The following is a 20,005-nucleotide window of genomic DNA, read 5'->3' on the forward strand; positions in this document are numbered from 1 at the left end:
CCTTTGTAGCACAACTTTTGCAGGAATCCTATGAAACTCAGTTTTTTTTTTTTGTAAATCGATTGATTTTGCATAAAGTAGTTATTTGCTTGTAAATTGTATCCAAATTTTACTATAAACAAAATTCTGCGACATACAGTGTGTTTCAAATTGGTTCTACATGTATTGGGATCTCGGTAACCGTAAGAGCTACAGAGCTACTACTTTTCAAATTAAATTATCTTTCTCAGTTTTCCCAAAAATTGGAAAAACCTCACAGGCTGCATTTTTAACAATTTCTTACAGCTCTTTAACAAAGCCAAAGAGAGTTTTGAAAGTAAGACACTATTAGGACTAGAAAAAATCTAGAGTGATTGATTTCCGAGATATGGATGACAACTTTGTAAATTCTTATAGCCGCAATCTTGAATTTTTGGAAATATGTACTTGATGATGGTATTATTTAGTTTCTAAAGGACAGAAAAAGGTTTTTTAAAATTTAAAAGACAAATTTTAAAAACTAGTAGCACAAAGCACACTGATTGTCATTTGTTTTTCATAATGGCGGCTACATTTCCCAGGCCAAACATAACAAAAATTTAAAAAACACAGTAATTACCAGTTAACACCACTCATTCGTCCTAAAGGTCTAAATACTAAACCATGCAACAATATTGAATCTAGATTATTAGCAATTTAGCCTAATTTTCGCCAAATAATTCTAATAAATTGTAGTCGAGTGTATTTTTGTTATTGAAATGAGACAAAACGTTTAACAACTTCTAGCATGATAATGAATCTTTACATAGCTCATTTTGAGTTACGTGATGAGCGATTTTATCACACTAGTGCGGTAAAGCACCCAAAGAGTATAATAAAACATTCATTATCGCACTAGTGGCTGTAAAATCTTTACTTAACTCGAAATTAGAGTTAAAAATGACTAATTTCTGTGTAGATCGTAGATAAAATATTGTACAGGGTGCTGCATTTTCGATGGTTTTACGGGGTACAGAGAAAACGGTAATAGATAGAAAAAAAGTAGCATACGTGTTCTGATCTCTTTTTCTGAGCTGAGATGAGTAGCGAAAAGTGGGCGGCGCAAACTTCTTTTGTTTCAAAGATATGGGGGGTTTTTGAAAATTGGTCATTTTGGAACCTCCTCTGTATTTCATTTGCTATTAAAGTTATCAAAAAAGGAAAAACGGTTTCTGGTAGAAGTTTTGACGTAGAATCCAATGGCGTAGTCAGTTTTTTTTCTATTACATTTAGTTTCTGACATATGACACTAAGTTATATTTTTTTAAATGGAACACCCTATATATTTTTAGTTCATTAAATTCTGTTGATTTTTACTTTTTCACCGGTGTTTTAAAACATATAAGTTTGTAAACGTTAATCTTGGTAATTAGAAAAAAAGCGTTTCCTTAACAAAAAAGTGCTAAATAATACGTATAAAAATACCCACAGTCGAAACAAAATTTGGCTATGTTCATATTAACATGCTACATGTCGTTTATAAACAGTTTTTTCAACTTCCACCTTAAAAATAGTAGAAAACAGAAATAGCCACTTTTCTTATTAAATTGACGGTAGAACTGTTTGTAACTTAGATTTTTAATAAGATTTATTTAAAATATTGTCACGAATAACATAAGTTGCACCATGTTCCGGTACCTAGTCTGGCCCCGGTCTCCCCCAGTGCACTGCCGAATCAGCGAGACCGGCAAATTGGGGTCATGAGACGAGTATTTAATCGGCGTCTCAAGCCATCGACGACCACCGAACTCTGGGGTCATCCCCAGAGGGAGGTCACGAGCGACAGTCCGAACTTCCTAGTGCCCGGACGGCTCGTTACCCTGTTGCAGTACCTAAAGTAAGTCCTTTGGGCGTGTCGGACATAGGGGCACCCTGCTCGTATCGAGCGGGTACCGCTTGGCGGCACTTCAGAAGGCCTTACGCCCATACCCCCACACCCACGCATCTACACACCCCCTCTTGGACAGTGTTCAATACTAAGAGTTATGCAGCGCCGAATAAAGAAGTCATGCTTGTACTACGTTTGTTGTTTCTGTTCCTGCGCTACCCCCTAAACGTGACATGGTGGAGGCGCCTCGTTTGATCTCGGACTACTGATCTTCATATCAGTAGTCACACCCCAGCTCTACCCCTGACGCTACGACCCTCCCAAAAAATGAAGATGTTGAAGATTTTGAAGGACCAGTTTACAGACTCGCATTTGCCCGAATCGAGTAGGGTAAAGTAAAGAGCGACCTGGAGGACGCCCTAAAGCAACAGAGTCTATGCAGTGCAGATGAGCACAATAATAAGTATAATTTATACTAATTTAGTAAAGGTAAAATTTAACTGAGTAATTGGGTATAGTAGAAATAAGTATATAATTTGCATAGTTGCAGTTTAGTAATAACATTGTCTCAATTTTCTAAGCCAGTGACCTAGGTTCCTTGCTGAGACAGCAAAATAGTGCAAGTATCGTGTGTTTATTTAAAACTAGGTCAAGTGCAAGTACTTGATATAGGATTCTTTGTTTATTAATTTAAAAAATATATATATATTGTTTATTTCAGTGGCCACCGGACGACCTTGTTGCGTCTATCAACGCATTGCCATATCATTTAAGGAAGTAAAGCAGCAAGTCTTGGAGAAGCTGACATCTTCAGATGGGTCCCGCCACGACGGTTCTACTTACACCCGTGTGCACCCAGAGTCTTTTAATAAGTCGAGCTGAAGAAGCATCTCCAAATGTGCTCACGTTAATTAAGAAGAAGTATACATGTCCAATGATAGGTGTGCTAAAGGAGCACGCAAAAGGACACAGTAGGAAGAAGTGAAGCTAAGCGATGAAGTTTGCCGCTTAGAGAATACAGTGCCAAGAGACGGCACTACGAGATGAAGCCTAGGTGAAGCGTTTCCACTTAGATGATGGTGCCCAAAGGAGTATACAATACAATGTGCAGTTGACGTAAATTTTGGCCAAAATGGAGAGCAAGAAGATAGACGCAACACAAGGTTGAAAGGTGACCCAAGGAAAGAATTAATTTTTTTGTGGCTGAAAACATTATCTAGGAATCTAGAAGTAGTTTTAAGAGAAAAGTGTTTATATTTTTGGAATAAAGTTTTTCCCATACCCTCTCTAGCAAATAAGCAACATCGGTTAATTTTAAGATTCATATGGAAAAAGGAAAGACGAGAAATTTATTTTGTAATATAGAATTTTAGTGTTCGGGGCGAACACTTGTTGGAAGGGGGAGATGTCACGAATAACATAAGTTGCACCATGTTCCGGTACCTAGTCTGGCCCCGGTCTCCCCCAGTGCACTGCCGAATCAGCGAGACCGGCAAATTGGGGTCATGAGACGAGTATTTAATCGGCGTCTCAAGCCATCGACGACCACCGAACTCTGGGGTCATCCCCAGAGGGAGGTCACGAGCGACAGTCCGAACTTCCTAGTGCCCGGACGGCTCGTTACCCTGTTGCAGTACCTAAAGTAAGTCCTTTGGGCGTGTCGGACATAGGGGCACCCTGCTCGTATCGAGCGGGTACCGCTTGGCGGCACTTCAGAAGGCCTTACGCCCATACCCCCACACCCACGCATCTACACACCCCCTCTTGGACAGTGTTCAATACTAAGAGTTATGCAGCGCCGAATAAAGAAGTCATGCTTGTACTACGTTTGTTGTTTCTGTTCCTGCGCTACCCCCTAAACGTGACAATATTTAATTTTCTGATGTGTTAGTTTATATGATTTCCGATTTTGTTTGGTATTTTAGATATTGGCCTTTTTTCAGCTTAGCAAAGGTCTTTTTTTAAAATAACAGGATTAACCTCTACAAACGTATATGTTGTAATACACCGTTGAAAAGGTAAAAATCAACAGAATTAAATGACGTAAAAATATATAGGATGTTCCATTTAAAAAAATGTAACTAACTGTCATATATCAGAAACTAAACGGAATAGAAAAAAACTGACTACGCCATTGAATTCTACATGAAAACTTCTACCGGGAACCGTTTTTCCTTTTCTGATAACTTTAAGAGCAACTGAAATACTGAAGAGGTTCAAAAATTATCAAATTTCAAAAACCCCCCGTATCTTTGAAACAAAAGAAGTTTTCTTATAGAATACGGCTTTCTGAAAACCACCTTATTTTGAATCAATGAAACAATTTGTTATCAAACATCATTCTCAAACTCAAGGGAAAAAATTATTGGAGCTTGAACAGTATGTTAGCATATAAAGAGCACTGCAGTTTTCTATAAAGAGCTGACAAAAATGAATTTTTCCTCAGTTTTAAACTCATCCCATAACAGTCGAGTCACAAATTCCCTTTTCGAGACTTTCACTGTTCCCTCTATATGCGACATTTTCGAAGCGAAAGCGAATCTGGTTGGAATTTCATTTTCTCCCCCGATGCTTTTCCATAATATTTGTCCAGGATTACTGGACTTTAGAAAAGAAAATTGAATTGCCGTTGGTGGTTTAGTACCGGCGACGATTTAACACAGACATTTTCTGGTGTTTACGAGCTGGGTTTTTAAAGTTAAGTATGCAAAATAGTGTTTCGTTGGAATCAGTAAACGAGATTTTTCCGGATAATACCAGTGAAAAGCTCCCATTTTTCATTATATTTATGTATGAATATAGTGGTTTTTGGAATGTTTTCACAACGGTTATATGCAAGAAAAGTGACAAATTAACTTTTATACAAAACAGAGTTATCAAATTTTGTAGGTTGTTAAACTATTCTCTAACAAGAAAAACTAAATCTTTCTTTCATTACATTAAATTAATTATTATGAAGTATTTATGTCAGTGTTTCTATATCTAAAATTGAATAATTAAGGGTGGTTAACGTTAAGAAAACCTTCAAACTAACTCAAAAGTTGGCCTAAATTTGAATTTGCAATAACTAATCTAAGCAAGCTGTTATATCAAAACCAAAATTGTAAAAAATTAAATACTAAATTTTTTACTTTACAATGTAGTGACAAAACTGACAAATTTTAATTTCATGCGTCTCACAAATACAGGGGTTTTCAATGAAAAATAGCCACCCTGAATATCTTCCAAGAAGTGAAATTATTTCACCCTAAAATCACATATTTTGGGACACACCTTGCTTTGACCCTAAATTACTCCCTTATTTGACAAGTTACGTCAAAATGTCATAGAAAACAAAAGATAGAGCAGACTTCAAGCTTTCTAAAAATGTCCCCCATGAGCTGATTGATAACACCGTTTGGACGCTAGAGGACGTCAAAATTATTTCACCCTAAAATCACATATTTTGGGACACGCCTCGCTTTGACCCTAAATTACTCCATTATTTGACAAGTTACGTCAAAATGTCATAGAAAATAAAAGATAGAGCAGATTTCAAGCTTTCTAAAAATGTCCCCCCATGAGCTGATTGATAACACCGTTTGGACGCCAAAAGACGTCAAAATTATTTCACCCTAAAATCACATATTTTGGGACACACCTTGCTTTAACCCTAAATTACTCTCTTATTTGACAAGTTACGTCAAAATGTCATAGAAAACAAAAGATAGAGCAGATTTCAAGCTTTCTAAAAATGTCCCTCATGAGCTGATTGATAACACCGTTTGGACGCTAGAAGACGTCAAAATTATTTCACCCTAAAATCACATATTTTGGGACACACCTTGCTTTGACCCTAAATTACTCCCTTATTTGACAAGTTACGTCAAAATGTCATAGAAAACAAAAGATAGAGCAGATTTCAAGCTTTCTAAAAATGTCCCCCCATGAGCTGATTGATAACACCGTTTGGACGCTAGAGGACGTCAAAATTATTTCACCCTAAAATCACATATTTTGGGACACGCCTCGCTTTGACCCTAAATTACTCCATTATTTGACAAGTTACGTCAAAATGTCATAGAAAATAAAAGATAGAGCAGATTTTAAGCTTTCTAAAAATGTCCCCCCATGAGCTGATTGATAACACCGTTTGGACGCTAGAAGACGTCAAAATTATTTCACCCTAAAATCACATATTTTGGGACACACCTTGCTTTGACCCTAAATTACTCCCTTATTTGACAAGTTACGTCAACATGTCATAGAAAATAAAAGATAGAGCAGATTTCAAGCTTTCTAAAAATGTCCCCCCATGAGCTGATTAATAACACCGTTTGGACGCTAGAAGACGTCAAAATTATTTCACCCTAAAATCACATATTTTGGGACACGCCTCGCTTTGACCCTAAATTACTCCCTTATTTGACAAGTTACGTCAAAATGTCATAGAAAATAAAAGATAGAGCAGATTTCAAGCTTTCTAAAAATGTCCCCCCATGAGCTGATTGATAACACCGTTTGGCCGCTAGAGGGCATCAAATTTTTTTTACCATAATATCACATATTATATTGTAAATATTTTTATCCGGCCGAGTTCCTGGCAAAGAAATTTTACACAATTAACAGACGTTCCAGGCCGCCATATTGAATTTTCTGTCAAAATATTGACTTGTACCTCATTTTGAAGGAAATCTCACGTAGTTTTCAAGAAATTACTGACAAAAAGCGTTCCAGGCCGCCATTTTGAATTTTCTGTCAAAATATTGACTTGCACCTCATTTTAAAGGAAATTTCTCGTAGTTTCAAGAAATGACAGACAAAATGTCTGTTAAAATATTGACGCACCTCATTTTAAAGGAAATTTCACGTAGTTTCAAGAAATGACAGACAAAATGGCGTTCCAGCCCGCCATTTTGAATTTTCTGTCAAAATATTGACGCACCTCATTTTAAAGGAAATAGTGCAATTAGATCCTTATGAAATACCCTTTCCAACGATGTGCCACACAGGGTATGGTGCCATTTGAAAACTTAGTGGGGGTGGCTATGGCGGCAAAGGGGCTGATGGCAGAAATTCAAATCCTACGTAAAAAGATGTCCCCCTTGCAATCTTTGTTGACGTGTCTTAGCATTTTTTAACAGAGAAATTATGTTGAAAGATATTCAGGGTGGCTACTTTTCATTGAAAAACCCTGTATATCAATCTAGTTTGGTATGCTTGGTTGCATAACTAAAGCAAACAGAAATTTGTATAATAAAAAAATAAATAAATTGATATAATAAATTGAAGTTATAAATAATTCAGAGTAAAAAACAAAGAATAAATAAAATGAAAACTTCTAAAAATTAACAATTAACTTGTTACAAAAAGTGCAATAACCTATTTTTTTTTTCGTTTTTCATATGGACGTCGCATATTGAATTTTTTCAATTTTAAAATGGTTCAAAAAATGCAGAACTTTTTTTCCAGTTCAATACAAATAATTTATTTATTTGACAAATAATCAATAAAAATCAAAAATGCACTAAAATACAGGAAATTCTATTTATGTGCCACAATTTTCTCTAATATTCTGGACTACAACCAAATTTTCATTACAAATACTATCCATACAATACGGTTGTTAAGGTATAAGTAACGTGAAGAAGTTTCAGAAGCACAATCAATTACAATGTTAAAGTTACTTATAAATATTATTCAGTAAAATGTTTTGAAATGATATTGTAAAAATTGCTATAGCATGTAAAGTACCACTTTCCGCACTCGAGTAGCTTTTTGTTTAAAGAACATACAGATCTAATCGAGAAGGCGCTCGGGTTATGGCAGCAAAACTGTCGTTTCATGTATAGCGTATACCTTAAAACTAATTATTGCACTTACGAAGTTGTTTAACATAAATTTGCTATCTATAAAAGACACGCTGTCAAAATAACCGGATGTGCTTGGATTAAAGCGCAATCAATAAAGCCCTTGCCTGGAATTTTCAGTGCCGAAAAGTGCACCGGTCATCGTAAAAAATAACGAGCAAGACGTGTAAACTACAGCCACTCAATCTGAGACCCCCTCAAACAAAATAAAAGCAGCACTACTATAGCGATCAAAACAAAAATAGCTCAGTGAATTCCTCGCGTTCGTTTATTCTTAACACCCCCTCGGAGGGTAACACAAATCAATGCACCTGACTTGGAGCTTCCACCTGCACGTATTGGGGTCACTACCCTTCGGGGTCGCGGAGCATGCCTATACACTTTTTTAAACCACCTCTGGATGTGTTTGTTTATTATTATGAGTTGCGTTAACTGGGTGATTATTTCACCAAAAAAAGACACCCTGTATCATTTTTAATACTAACTTTTAGCATAGAACATTTCGATTAGATCGGAATATTTCTGTCAGAAAACTGACCTTGCTTTATGTACCAATCTATGGTTCACCCTGTAAAATGTCAGACATTTGAAAATTAATTGACAGATGTCATGTGCTGCCAGATTAAAATTAACGGAGTAAATAATAAACAAACACTCTACACCATTTACACATGTAGTTTAGAAAATATCACTTGGATTTTAAAAATATAAGTTGCATTTCAGAATCTATAACTTGTATTTCATTATCGTAAATTTGGTTTCAGAAAACGTAAGTTGTATTTCAGATTTGTCACTTGTATTTCAGAAAAGGTCACTTGTATTTTAGAACGCGTTATTTCAATTTCAGATTTTTTTGTGTTTCTATGTGGTTATTAGTTTATTGTTTTTTTTTAATATCACTTTAAGCAAAAAAACCCGCCCATCGGGAGAATTAATTTATATAAAATATGCAGGGTGTCCCATAACTATATGACAATCTCTCGGGGGCATGCAGGGAGGTCAAAATAATACGATTTGTTCATATAATTTTTTTTTAAAGTCACTCTTAAGGGAAATATTGAGCCCCAAACAACTGCCTTCCAATTAACGTTTTTGGCCGTAACTTTGTATATTGTAATGATTATTGGGTTTAATGTTTTATCGAAAGAGACCTTCTGTTTGACTTGAAAACCAGGTATCTCGTCTTCGAAAGGCAGGAACTAACTGGACCTAAGACACAATTTGCTTAAACTTTGACAGCTGTCATTATTTTCAGCTGCAAACGCCATTAATGGATACTCTTGACATTTTTATCGAAAAATTGTACTCTTCCTTTATTTCGATAAAATAAACGATTTTCGAGATAAATCGATTTTTCATTGAACTGCTTAAACCACAATGTTATTAAAAATATTCGTTAAACTATTTACTTTTTTTACTTATTTACTTTTTTTGCTCAACTTTAATTTTCCAAATTACAAATGACCACGTCTAAAATCCAACTGTTCTTTTCTATAATACAAGTGACTAATCTGAAATACAAATTGCAATTTCGAAAATCAAAGTTATTATTCTATAATTGAAAGTACCTTTTTTGAAATACAAGTGATATTGTTTAAATCCATCTTATGGTTTCTAAAATTTAACTGACGCTTTCTAAACTACATATGTAAATGGTGTAGAAGATTTAAAAAACCAATTTTGGTATAAAAGACATAAGTTTAATAGGGACCCTGTTTAATTTGCTATCCCTCCAAAATTGAAAAAACATGGAATATAATATTAGGTTAAGCAAAGCAAATGTATCACAAAGTAACTTATACATCTGTTTTTACTAACTTATTTAATATTACTGTCACAAGGTAATTATATGAAGTATATTATGAAGATTATGTTGTTCAAATCTGCTGAATGCAGTTTAGAAACGGCTTTTACCTTTTAACAGATTTACAATAATTGGAAAAACTGCAGAAAATAAACTAAGTAATTTTGACTTTAACATAAACGTGAACTGTTAAGATTAAATCTTAGCTAAAAATCCATTTTCTCCCTAATTTGAGAGATAAAAGTGTCACTTTCACTACCTAGGGACTGAAAGTGCCAGCAGGGTGAGTATTCTTGAAACGAAGGGAAGAGAGTTATCAGACCTGTAGAATGTGACAAAAACCCGTTATTGTTAGCTTCTTCTGTCACATTCTTGAATTAGACCCTAGAGAGATTGAAAGCATTTTCCTCCCATGGGATCAAAAGTGAGTTTGTCACTTTCTTGACAAATTGACAAACCAATTTTTAGTAACAACACCTTTTTTAGCCAGGTTTCATAAAACATAACATTGCTCGTAGAAAAAATTATATGCGCAACTCTGGAGTAAATTGCTTTTTGCACCCTTGAACTTTAAAAGTGTTCGCGGGAGCAAAAGTTGCGCTTTCCTCCCTAGTTGCGCAAATAATTATTTCGGGTACATGATTGCAGCTAAAGTAGCATTGCATTGCAGATAATATACTAATCAGCTTATATCATAAACGAAATATTACAAGACTCTTTTATTTGAGATTCAGTATCTCTATATTCAGTCCAAATATAAGGCTTAAAAGAGTTGCTCTGCCTTTTCTCTAACATCAACTTAGTTTCGATTTGACGAGGCTGAACAGATTACGTTTGGGCTTTGCTTTGAAACCAAATGAAAGCAGATGTCTATTGGTAACCACAAGTCGTGGCGACAAACGTGGTAATTCAAAATGCAAATGCGGTAATTCCCTAGAGCTCTACCGCTAAAACGTGATTATATTGGATGAGAACGAAATAATAATTACAATAATTCAAATATTAGAAATATAAAGGTACAGAGTACAGTTCCTTTACGTACAGAACAGTATAGTATGGTATGGTATTTAAGGCATAAGTAAACCACTCAAAAGTCAACTTTTATAAATAGTGGTATAAGGATTTAGTAGATTTAATCAATCTAACCTTAAAGGACGGATTCATTATTATTTCGTTAAAGTTAACTTACTAAGGAAGCTACTGAACATAAGTAAGTCTATTACAATGGGTTATAATACGGGGTATCTATGGAACTTCTAGGAACTGGAGATATCTATCTGGCTAGATAGGATAAATTCAGATAAACTCAAAGTCAAAAACTAACTTCTCTGGTATAACTTTTATCTGGTCAAATCTAATTGTTAAACACTGTTGTGTAAAACCTAAAAACTGGCAATACCAGAATTAATACAAACTTAACTTAAAACTTAATAGCTATTTATGTACCAAGTGGGTTAGAGGGAACATAATGTCACATGGACATTATACTCTCCCTAACGCATGTGGTGCATACAATGTTTTATGTTTTACCTAATTCAGCAATTATTTACTCAGTCAGTGAAAATGGCAAAAGTTGAACGAAATTTTAGAAAACATAAAAGAAAATGCAGCAGAAGTAACGAAAGTTTGTTACCTCAAAAGTCAAGAGCATTGTAAGGTAGGGAATACATAGTTTTTATGACATAAAAGAATAAAAAACCATTGCTAATATTAAAAGAGGTTATGATAACGCCCTCTTATAATGCCCTCAGGTTGTTATGAACACTATAACCTACAGCGTTTTCAAGGTATTATGTATTCATAACGTTTAGGAGAAACATAAAATAAATACGTGGCCTAGTATAGCAACGGAATGTTTGAAACAAATTTTGGGCAAAGTAAAAAAGGTAAATTTTTTACGACCGAATGTCAACCCTGCGGGGCACTTTTTCCTGAAATAGGTCAAGACCCTTGAACAGCCTACTTTTCCAGTTGTTTAAGACGGAATTGTAATGGAAATTTCTTGGGAAGGGGTGAGACAACACTTTTCAATGATTCCGAGTGACAGAGGGATTAATTTTGACGAAAATCTAATTTGTCTGATAGAAAAAGAGAGGAAATAAAATAACTGTTATTTAAAAAGTATACGGAAAATCAGCTGATTAAGTGAATAACTTTTCATAAAACGTTACCCAGTTATCAACTTTTTTAAGGTAAAAAATAATTTTTTTTCTATTTAGAAAAAAATCGTTACGAAAATGTGTCTAAAATCCAACAAGGCCGAAAATTGCTTAAACCAAATGACCTCTATAATTTGTGAGCATTTAGCATTAAGTTTAGTAGAGCCTAACCTAACTTGTCCTAAGCATTATGTCATTAAGTTAAAATAAAAAGAATAATGAAACAAGTTAAGTACTACTTAGTGTCTTTAAATTTGCGAAATATTCATGTCATTGTTGTGAGTGCCTATTTCTTGTACGAGTAAGTACTGTACATATAGAAAAATAATAACATGTCAAGCCACTTTGGTATGTGTGGTTGCATAACTATACAAGGTGGTCCAGTTTTAAATGTAAATAATTCACCAATGCATAGCCAATTAAAAAATTAGTTGACATGCATTATGTCATTTTTTTGAAAAATGCATTCTAAGGTCCTTTTCTACAGTCCTTCAAATTTCTGTTTAAAAAATCAGTTTTTTGTCATAACTGTCAAACCGTCGGAGCAATTTTGATCAAATTTGGAACACTCATTATGAAATTAATACTCATTATGAATGACGTTTGCCAAAATTCTCCAGTAGCCTAGATACAGGAAGATGGTTTTAATGTTTTTGCCTTACCTTCTACGTCTCTAGATATTTTTCAAAAATTACGTGTTTTTTTTTAATTTCATTGTTTACGATGAAAAAGAAATTATCTCTTATAAAATTCTGATTTGAAACTTCCTTTACAATATAATTCAGTTATTACTTTCAAAGACCCAAAACTAACCCAACCCAAGTTTGGTTTCACCCCTCTTTAGTTTTGAAAATTGACTGAGAAAAGATAAAAATTCATTTCAGAAGCTTAAAAATTGTGTTTGTAACCAGTTTTCATGCAAATCGAGAGACTTTAATACTAAAAATTGACTTGTAGACATAAAAACTACTTTTTCAAGAATTTGTTACTACAAATTCATACATTTAAACCTTAAAAATTGACTTGAACCCCAAAAAGTGACTGAACTAATGAAAAGTGACGTCAGAAGCTTAAAATTTGCATTTGAAGTAAGTTTTCATAATTTGAAGACAAATTTCCAATATTTTAGTCTTGAAAATAGTCTTAGATGCAGGACATTGACATTAGATTCATGAAATTTGTCTTGAAAACTAACTTTTCGTGCTTTTTGCTTTGCTTTTAATTTTCTTAGAATTCTGGACTATTTTTAGTGTTTCAAAATTGCTTTCAGCTTGGAAAATCGAGTTTCAAGACTATCTTTACCAATTTATTGACACAGCAAATTTAAAAAACTATTTTTACATTCTTCATAGACTAAAAATAGCATTCCAAGCTTTGTCACTATTCAATCGACTTCTAGACACCTCAGTGCTAAAAAATTGAGTTTTTCTTAAAAATCTAGATTGTTTTTAGTGCTTTAAGGCTGTTTTCAGTGCCTCAAATCGAGCTTCAAGACTATCTTTACAAAGTTTTTGACTTATCAGGTCTAAAAGCCAATTTGTACACTGTCCACAGTTTTGAAAATGTTATTTCAAGCTTCTTCAGTATTAAATTGACTTCTACACTCATCATAGGTGCAATAAATTGTAGTATCTCTAGGAAATTCAGACTGTTTTTAGTGCTTTTTAAGACTGAAAAATCGAGTTTAAGACTATTTCCAAAAGTCAAGTTTCTTCAGTAATAAAAGTAAAAAAATTTGGTATCAAATGCTACGATATTAGTCTTGAGAACTAATTTTTAGAAATAAAATAGTTCGAAAATTTAATTTACTTCTAGATTTGTTCCAGTCCAGAAAATTGAGTTGTACACCAATTGAAGTCCTGAAACTTTTTTTTTAGTCCTAGTAAAGTCAGTTATAGCTTTAAAAGTCAACTTTTAGATTATCTTTAGAAGTAAAAAATGAGTTTCATGCACAATGCAATCTTTGTCTTGATTTCCGGACTTTTTTCTTCTTGAAATCTAGTTTCAGACACTCGACCAGGATGGCAGTTTGAGAAAACAAATTATAAGACTATTCCTAGTAGTAAATAGCAAGTTTTTAGACTATTCGGTACAAATTTGGACTCTCACAAGTCTTGAATGTTCAGTTTTACACTATAAAACGATTTTTGAAATTGAAATTTGAAGGACTGTAAGTTCCTTAGGAAACGTTTTTCAGAAAAATGACATAATGCAAGTCAACTTATTTTTTGATTGGCTATCGAGTGGTGAATTATTGACACTTAAAACTGGACCACCCTGTAGTGTAAAGAATTTGACGTCACTGATACCTTATTTTTGACAGACTTTATCGTTCTCGCATTATAAGTAGAGAAAAAAAATCTAAAGCTAGTCTGTGATTGGTCAAAAAAAGCAGCTTTTACCTTGCTGCTTTTTCTTGACCAATCACAAACTACAAACAGTACTATGATTTACGCCAATACTGCACATGTGGACTTATCCTTAGTACAACCTAACGTAACCATGTGAATTTGACAAATAATTTTTTCACGCAACAAGACGAGAGATTTGGCATGCCAAAATCATTCAGATTATCTAATTTATTATCCTTCTTTAAAATTGCAAATGGAATCTTTTTGTACAAAAATAATCAACCCAACTGGGGCATGGCCTTGTCGTTTTTCATTCCAATTGCTAGAAAATATCAAACCAAAAACGAACTTTTGTATCCGTTTAGTTACAAAACTAAATTAACTACTGCCTCCGATGTTTAACCGAATGGTGACCGAGGCGGACACGCGAATAAAATTTATTGTTTGTCGTACAGAATAGCAGAAAAAACGAGTCTAAACGACCGGAAAATCGCCTTTATATCTCTAGGGACTCTGCACCTCTAGGGACTAGGACAAATTGTTTCATTTTGGGACGATTTATCCCATCAAGGTCAGAGATTAGATTCACTTAATACCGAAAGCTGCGGATGAAAAATGATTTTCTGGCTTCTGCCGCACATTTTTCGGACAGAATCCGACGATATTGAAGGGATATGGATGGGCGGCCTCAGAATATCGCTATCAAGGTCCTGACCGGTCTATGAAATATTCCCCATATTTTTGGATGGAAAACCATTTCGCTCGTTTTATTAAAAGTGCTCAGAAGATCATATAAATCTCATTTTTAGAGGTCCAAGCACTTTTAAAATCGCTAATAAATAAAAAAAGTAAGAGATTGAAATTGGGTAGGTTTTGACAGCTATATCCTACAGCTTCAGTGTACTTAGTAGTTAGAAAATGAAGACAAAGAATACTTGGGTTTGGGTAAGTAATATGTGTAATATGGTACATCGAAAATAGTTAGAGATACAATTATTTTAGTTTCTGATGTTCTGTAGAAAATCAGTTGCTGTTCATAAATTAAATCATAAATTTGTACTTAATAGATATTAATTAAAAGAAACTTTATCATATTTTGTCAACACCATATACACACACATTAACACAGTGGTTAGTAGGTTTGTGATTGGTCAAAAAAGCAGCTTTCAGCTGGCTGCTTTTTTTGACCAATCACAAATTACAAAGATCCTTTACGCAATTACTGCACACTGAACTTACCATCATACTAAAGTTGATTTAATAAATGTCACAGACATTGACACTGTCTAATCAACTAAATTCTAGTATTGCAACAAAATGCCGGCAGATTTGGATGAATTCCTGAAAGGATGCCATTGCGGCGACGTTCCTGAAGACGACGAGAAAACATTTGTCTATATCGAAGGTACTCAATTGGACAAGTCAATATCCGAAGACAATTCGGTGCTTTCCGAAACTGTGTGGCATAATATGAAACCTCCGCAACTTTTTACTAGTGATTATATTCCGTCTGTCACTGCCAGACAAGTGCAGATTAAACGAATTCAACTTCAAGGAAAGAGAAAGTTAGCAGGAGATGACGAAGGTGTCCAAGCTAAGGAGAGGGTAAACGTCAGCATTGTTAAAAAGAAAGCAGCTGTCAAGTATTTATCTAATACTTCAATTATAAGTGACGAATAAAGATTTCTTATTCAAGTTAATTCACCCCAGATTGGGCTTTAACCTTACAGTAATAAATTTGCACTAATAATTATAATATGTATAGTTAAATTTTTTGGTGGTTTATGGCTTAAAGCCTGGGCGCCGAAGTAAAACGTAATTTCCGGGTTTTACGACTTTCATATACTCTTGTTAATCGAAGATGGGTATCGTTCCTACTCCGAACCCGATTAAGAGTTCGTAAACCCGCGAATAATTTCGATATTATGGGATTATATGGGATCTCTTTAATTGTTCCGAGTACAACACAATGGTCCTTTTACAGCCAGACGAAAGGGTTTACAAGCCGGAATAAATTTGTCGTAAAAACATGGAAAAATTGTGCCTGGACTCCGCCAAACTCATCTTAATAACTGCAAATTGGTCTGTAACTTTTGCCCACTTGAGCGGAAAAAACGTTCACTAAAATACCCTGGAAATACGGGACTTTTATTGGATATCAGGCAGAAACGTATGCAATATATTGTCGAGGGGGACTTTTTTTAGCTTTCTGAAATTCAGAGTCGTAACATGATTGAACTATATTTAAATTGCAGTAGTATACAGGGTGGTCCAGTTTTAAGTGTCAATCATTCGATAGCCAATCAAAAAATAAGTTGACCTGCATTATGTCATTTTTCTGAGAAACGTTTCCTAAGAATATAGTTCTCCAAATTTCAATTAATAAAATCGTTTTATAGTGTAAAACTGAACATTCAAGACTTGTGAGGCTACAAATTTGTACTGAATAGTCTAAAAACTTGCTATTTACTACTAGGAATAGTCTTATAATTCGTTTTCTCAGACTGCCATCCTAGTCGAGTGTCTGAAACTGGATTTCAAGAAGTCAAAACAGTCCGGAAATCAAGACAAAGATTGTATTGTGCATGTAACTCATTGTTTACTACTAAAAATAGTGTAAAAGTTGACTTTTTATGCTAGAACGGACCTTACTAGAACTAAAGAGAGTCCAAAAATATATTTTCAAGACTTTAATTGGTGTATAACTCAATTTTCTGGACTGGACAACAAGTCTAGAAGTAAATTAAATTTTCGGACTATTTTATTTCTAAAAATTAGTTCTCAAGACTATTATTGCAGCATTTGGTACCAAAATTTTTTACTTTTATTACTGAAGAAACTTGACTTTTGGAAATAGTCTTAAACTCGATTTTTCAGTCTTTAAAAAGCACTAAAAACAGTCTGAATTTCTTAGAGGTGCTACCATTTATTGCACCTATGAGTGTAGAAGTCAATTTAATAGTGAAGAAGCTTGAAATAACATTTTCAAGACATATGGTCAGTGGACACACTGGCTTTTAGGCCTGATAAGTCAAAAACTTTGTAAAGATAGTCTTGAAACTCGATTTGAGGCACTGAAAATAGCCTTAAAACACTAAAAACAGTCTAGTTTATTAAGAAATATCCGAATTTTGCACTGAGGTGTCTAGAAGTCGATTTAATAGTGACAAAGCTGGGAATGCTATTTTAAGTCTATGAAGAATGTAAAAATTGTTTTTTAAGTTTGCTATGTCAATAACTTGGTAAAGATAGTCTAGAAACTCGATTTTTCAAGCTGAAAGCAGTTTTGAAGCACTAGAAATAGTCCAGAATTCGAAGAAAATGAAAAGCAAAGTAAAAAGCACGAAAAGTTCGTTTTCAAGACAATTTTCATGAATCTAATGTCAATGTCCTGCATCTAAGACTATTTTCAAGACTAAAATATTGAAATTTGTCTTAAATTTCTAAAATTATGAAAACTTACTTCAAATGCAAATTTTAAGCTTCTGATGTCACTTTTCATTAGTTCAGTCACATTTTGGGGTTTAAATCAATTTTTAAGGTTTAAATGTATGAATTTGTAGTAACAAATTCTTGAAAAAGTAGTTTTTATGTCTACAAGTCAATTTTTAGTATTAAAGTCTCTCGATTTGCATGAAAACTGGTTACAAACACAATTTTTAAGCTTCTGAAATGTTTATCTTTTCTAATTCAATTTTCAAACCTAAAGTCTTTTAGTTTGTCTGGAAACTATGAAAACTGGCTACAATAATATTTTTTAAACTTCTTAAGTGAATTTTCCGTTTCCAAGACAATTTTTAAGTTGGGTTAGGTTAGTTTTGGGGCTTTGACCGTAATAACGTGTAATAAAGTGCTTGTTCCAAATTTGATCAATATTGCTCCAACGGTTTGACAGTTATGACAAAAAAAAAACGATTTTTTAAACAGAAATTTGAAGGGCTGTATTTTCCTTAGAAAGCACTTTTCAGGAAAATGACATAATGAATGTCAGCTTATTTTTTAATTGGCTATGGATTGGTGAATTATTGACATATTTGAATTGCAGTAGTATTTAATAATAAGAAGAAGAAAAAGAAGTGTACTAGAATTATTGGAATAATATAAAACTAAATGTAATCTATTAGTATATCCAGTGTAGAAGTATGCTTGTATCACAAATAAATCACAATTAAATAATCCGATAGTTTTACAATTTTTGTGGCTAGTTAATGTAAATACTAGTTGTATGTGTTTCTAAGAACTTTTTCACATTTTCATCAAGAGATTTTTAGAATGTTTTATATGTTTCAAAGTACTAAATTATTTTTTTTTGTTAAACTGATAGACCAACTACTCTACCCTCTGGGGATAAGACACTGTGTACACTTAAAAAGATCCCTGCCTGTGGTTATACAAAAACTGTCAGTATAGCATAATCTTATTTTCTTTTTCTTACCTTTGATAAACTTAAAATTAATGTTATTCATTCATTTTCAGGTTTAGTTGAGCATACATTTGGTCTTTATTATAGTTCTCACTTTACAAAAATGGAACTGGTTAGGGTCTTAAATATTTGGACTACAAGTAAAAAGAGAGAATAAATTTAATTAAATTATTATTTTTTTTATTAATTTTTTTTAATTTAATTCAATTGTTAGATCTAAATTGCAAAATGATTCAAGTCTTGGGGAACGTACAAGCTTAAGCGTAAACACTATTTTAGAACTTTTAACAATTTGTGTTAAAACAACATTCTTCCAATATGGAGATGATTATTACCAACAAAATTCTGGAATGGCAATGGGTTCTCCATTGTCTCCTATATTAAGTAATATTTTTATGGAACATTTCGAAGGAAATAACATTAATAATTTTAATTATAAACCAACAATCTGGTGGAATTATATTGATGATGTTTTTTCAATATATCCATTCGGTAATGATCATCTCAAACAATTTCACATAAACTCAATAGAACCCATAATCAAATTTACAACAGAAACTGAACAAAATAACGAACTTCCATTCTTAGATATTCTAATCAAAAAAGACATAAACAAATTTGAAACAAAAGTATACAGAAAACCAACACACACAAATAGATATTTAAACTACAAATCCAATCATCCAATAATGGTAAAAAAAGGTATTGTAAAAAGTTTATTTGATAGAGCCAAAATTATTTGCAATAATGAACAATTTAATAAAGAAAAATTATTCATTAAAAATGTTCTAAAAGAAAATGACTATCCTGAAACATTTATTAATAAATGTTTTAGGGATTTAGAACATCCAAAACAATCTGGAAATCAAAATCAAATTTTACCTTTTACTAACCTTTTTATTCCTTACATTCCAGGGTATTTCTGACAAAATCAAACGAATAGCTAAAAAATATAACATCAGAACAATATTTAAAACTCAAAACACATTAAGATCACACTTAACTAAAACAAAACCTCACAATGAAAATGAATCTACAAGAAACGTGTTATATAAAATTCCTTGCGAATGCAATCAATTTTATATTGGTGAAACCTCCAGACCTTTAAAAAAACGTATTAAAGAACACCATAATTATTTAAGAACTGGAGAATTTCACAAATGTAATATATGCCAACACGCGTTTGATAATGATCATAGAGTCAAATGGAATGAATGTAGTATCATAGACAAAGAAACTTTTTCAAAAAGACGTAAAATAAAAGAAAGTGCATATATTAGATTAAACATGATTCCTGTGTTGCTACATCCTCTATTAATATTGACCAAACTTGGTTAAATATTCTAGAGGAGGAGATAACACTTGGTCATATCAAACAAAACTGAAATTTCTTGTAATTTTGTTTTCATTATAAAACCCACCTTTCACTACAACAATAGATAACCTTTCCTATTGGAATGACAAAAGTCAAAATTTATGTAAATTTTTATTGACAAAACCCTTCTCAGAGTTCCAAATTGAACATTATCAGGTTTAATATTTATTAAGGTGTTGTTTTCTGTGTTCTGCCGTT

The 20,005-nt window shown here is 33.2% G+C and overlaps 2 protein-coding genes across 2 annotated transcripts in view; one reads left to right on the forward strand and one right to left on the reverse strand.

Annotated features, from left to right (window-relative positions):
- The window catches only part of LOC145725173 (neuropeptide SIFamide receptor-like), a 100,521-nt gene that overhangs the window by 65,131 nt on the left and 15,385 nt on the right, over positions 1-20,005 (reverse strand). The window lies entirely within an intron of this gene.
- Positions 15,265-15,709, forward strand: LOC145725276 (uncharacterized). The gene has a single exon (XM_081973974.1). The coding sequence runs from the start codon at positions 15,327-15,329 to the stop codon at positions 15,687-15,689; it is 363 nt and encodes a 120-aa protein (XP_081830100.1). The 5' UTR covers positions 15,265-15,326; the 3' UTR covers positions 15,690-15,709.

The sequence above is a fragment of the Ips typographus genome, linkage group LG1, assembly GCF_016097725.1.
Source record: "Ips typographus isolate SLU linkage group LG1, UJ_Ityp_2.0, whole genome shotgun sequence".
In the NCBI taxonomy this organism is placed as follows: domain Eukaryota; kingdom Metazoa; phylum Arthropoda; class Insecta; order Coleoptera; family Curculionidae; genus Ips; species Ips typographus.

What these genes read in the sequence shown, in the direction of transcription:
- LOC145725276 (XM_081973974.1), top strand. Translation starts at nt 15,327, where the DNA reads ATGCCGGCAGATTTGGATGAATTCCTGAAAGGATGCCATTGCGGCGAC.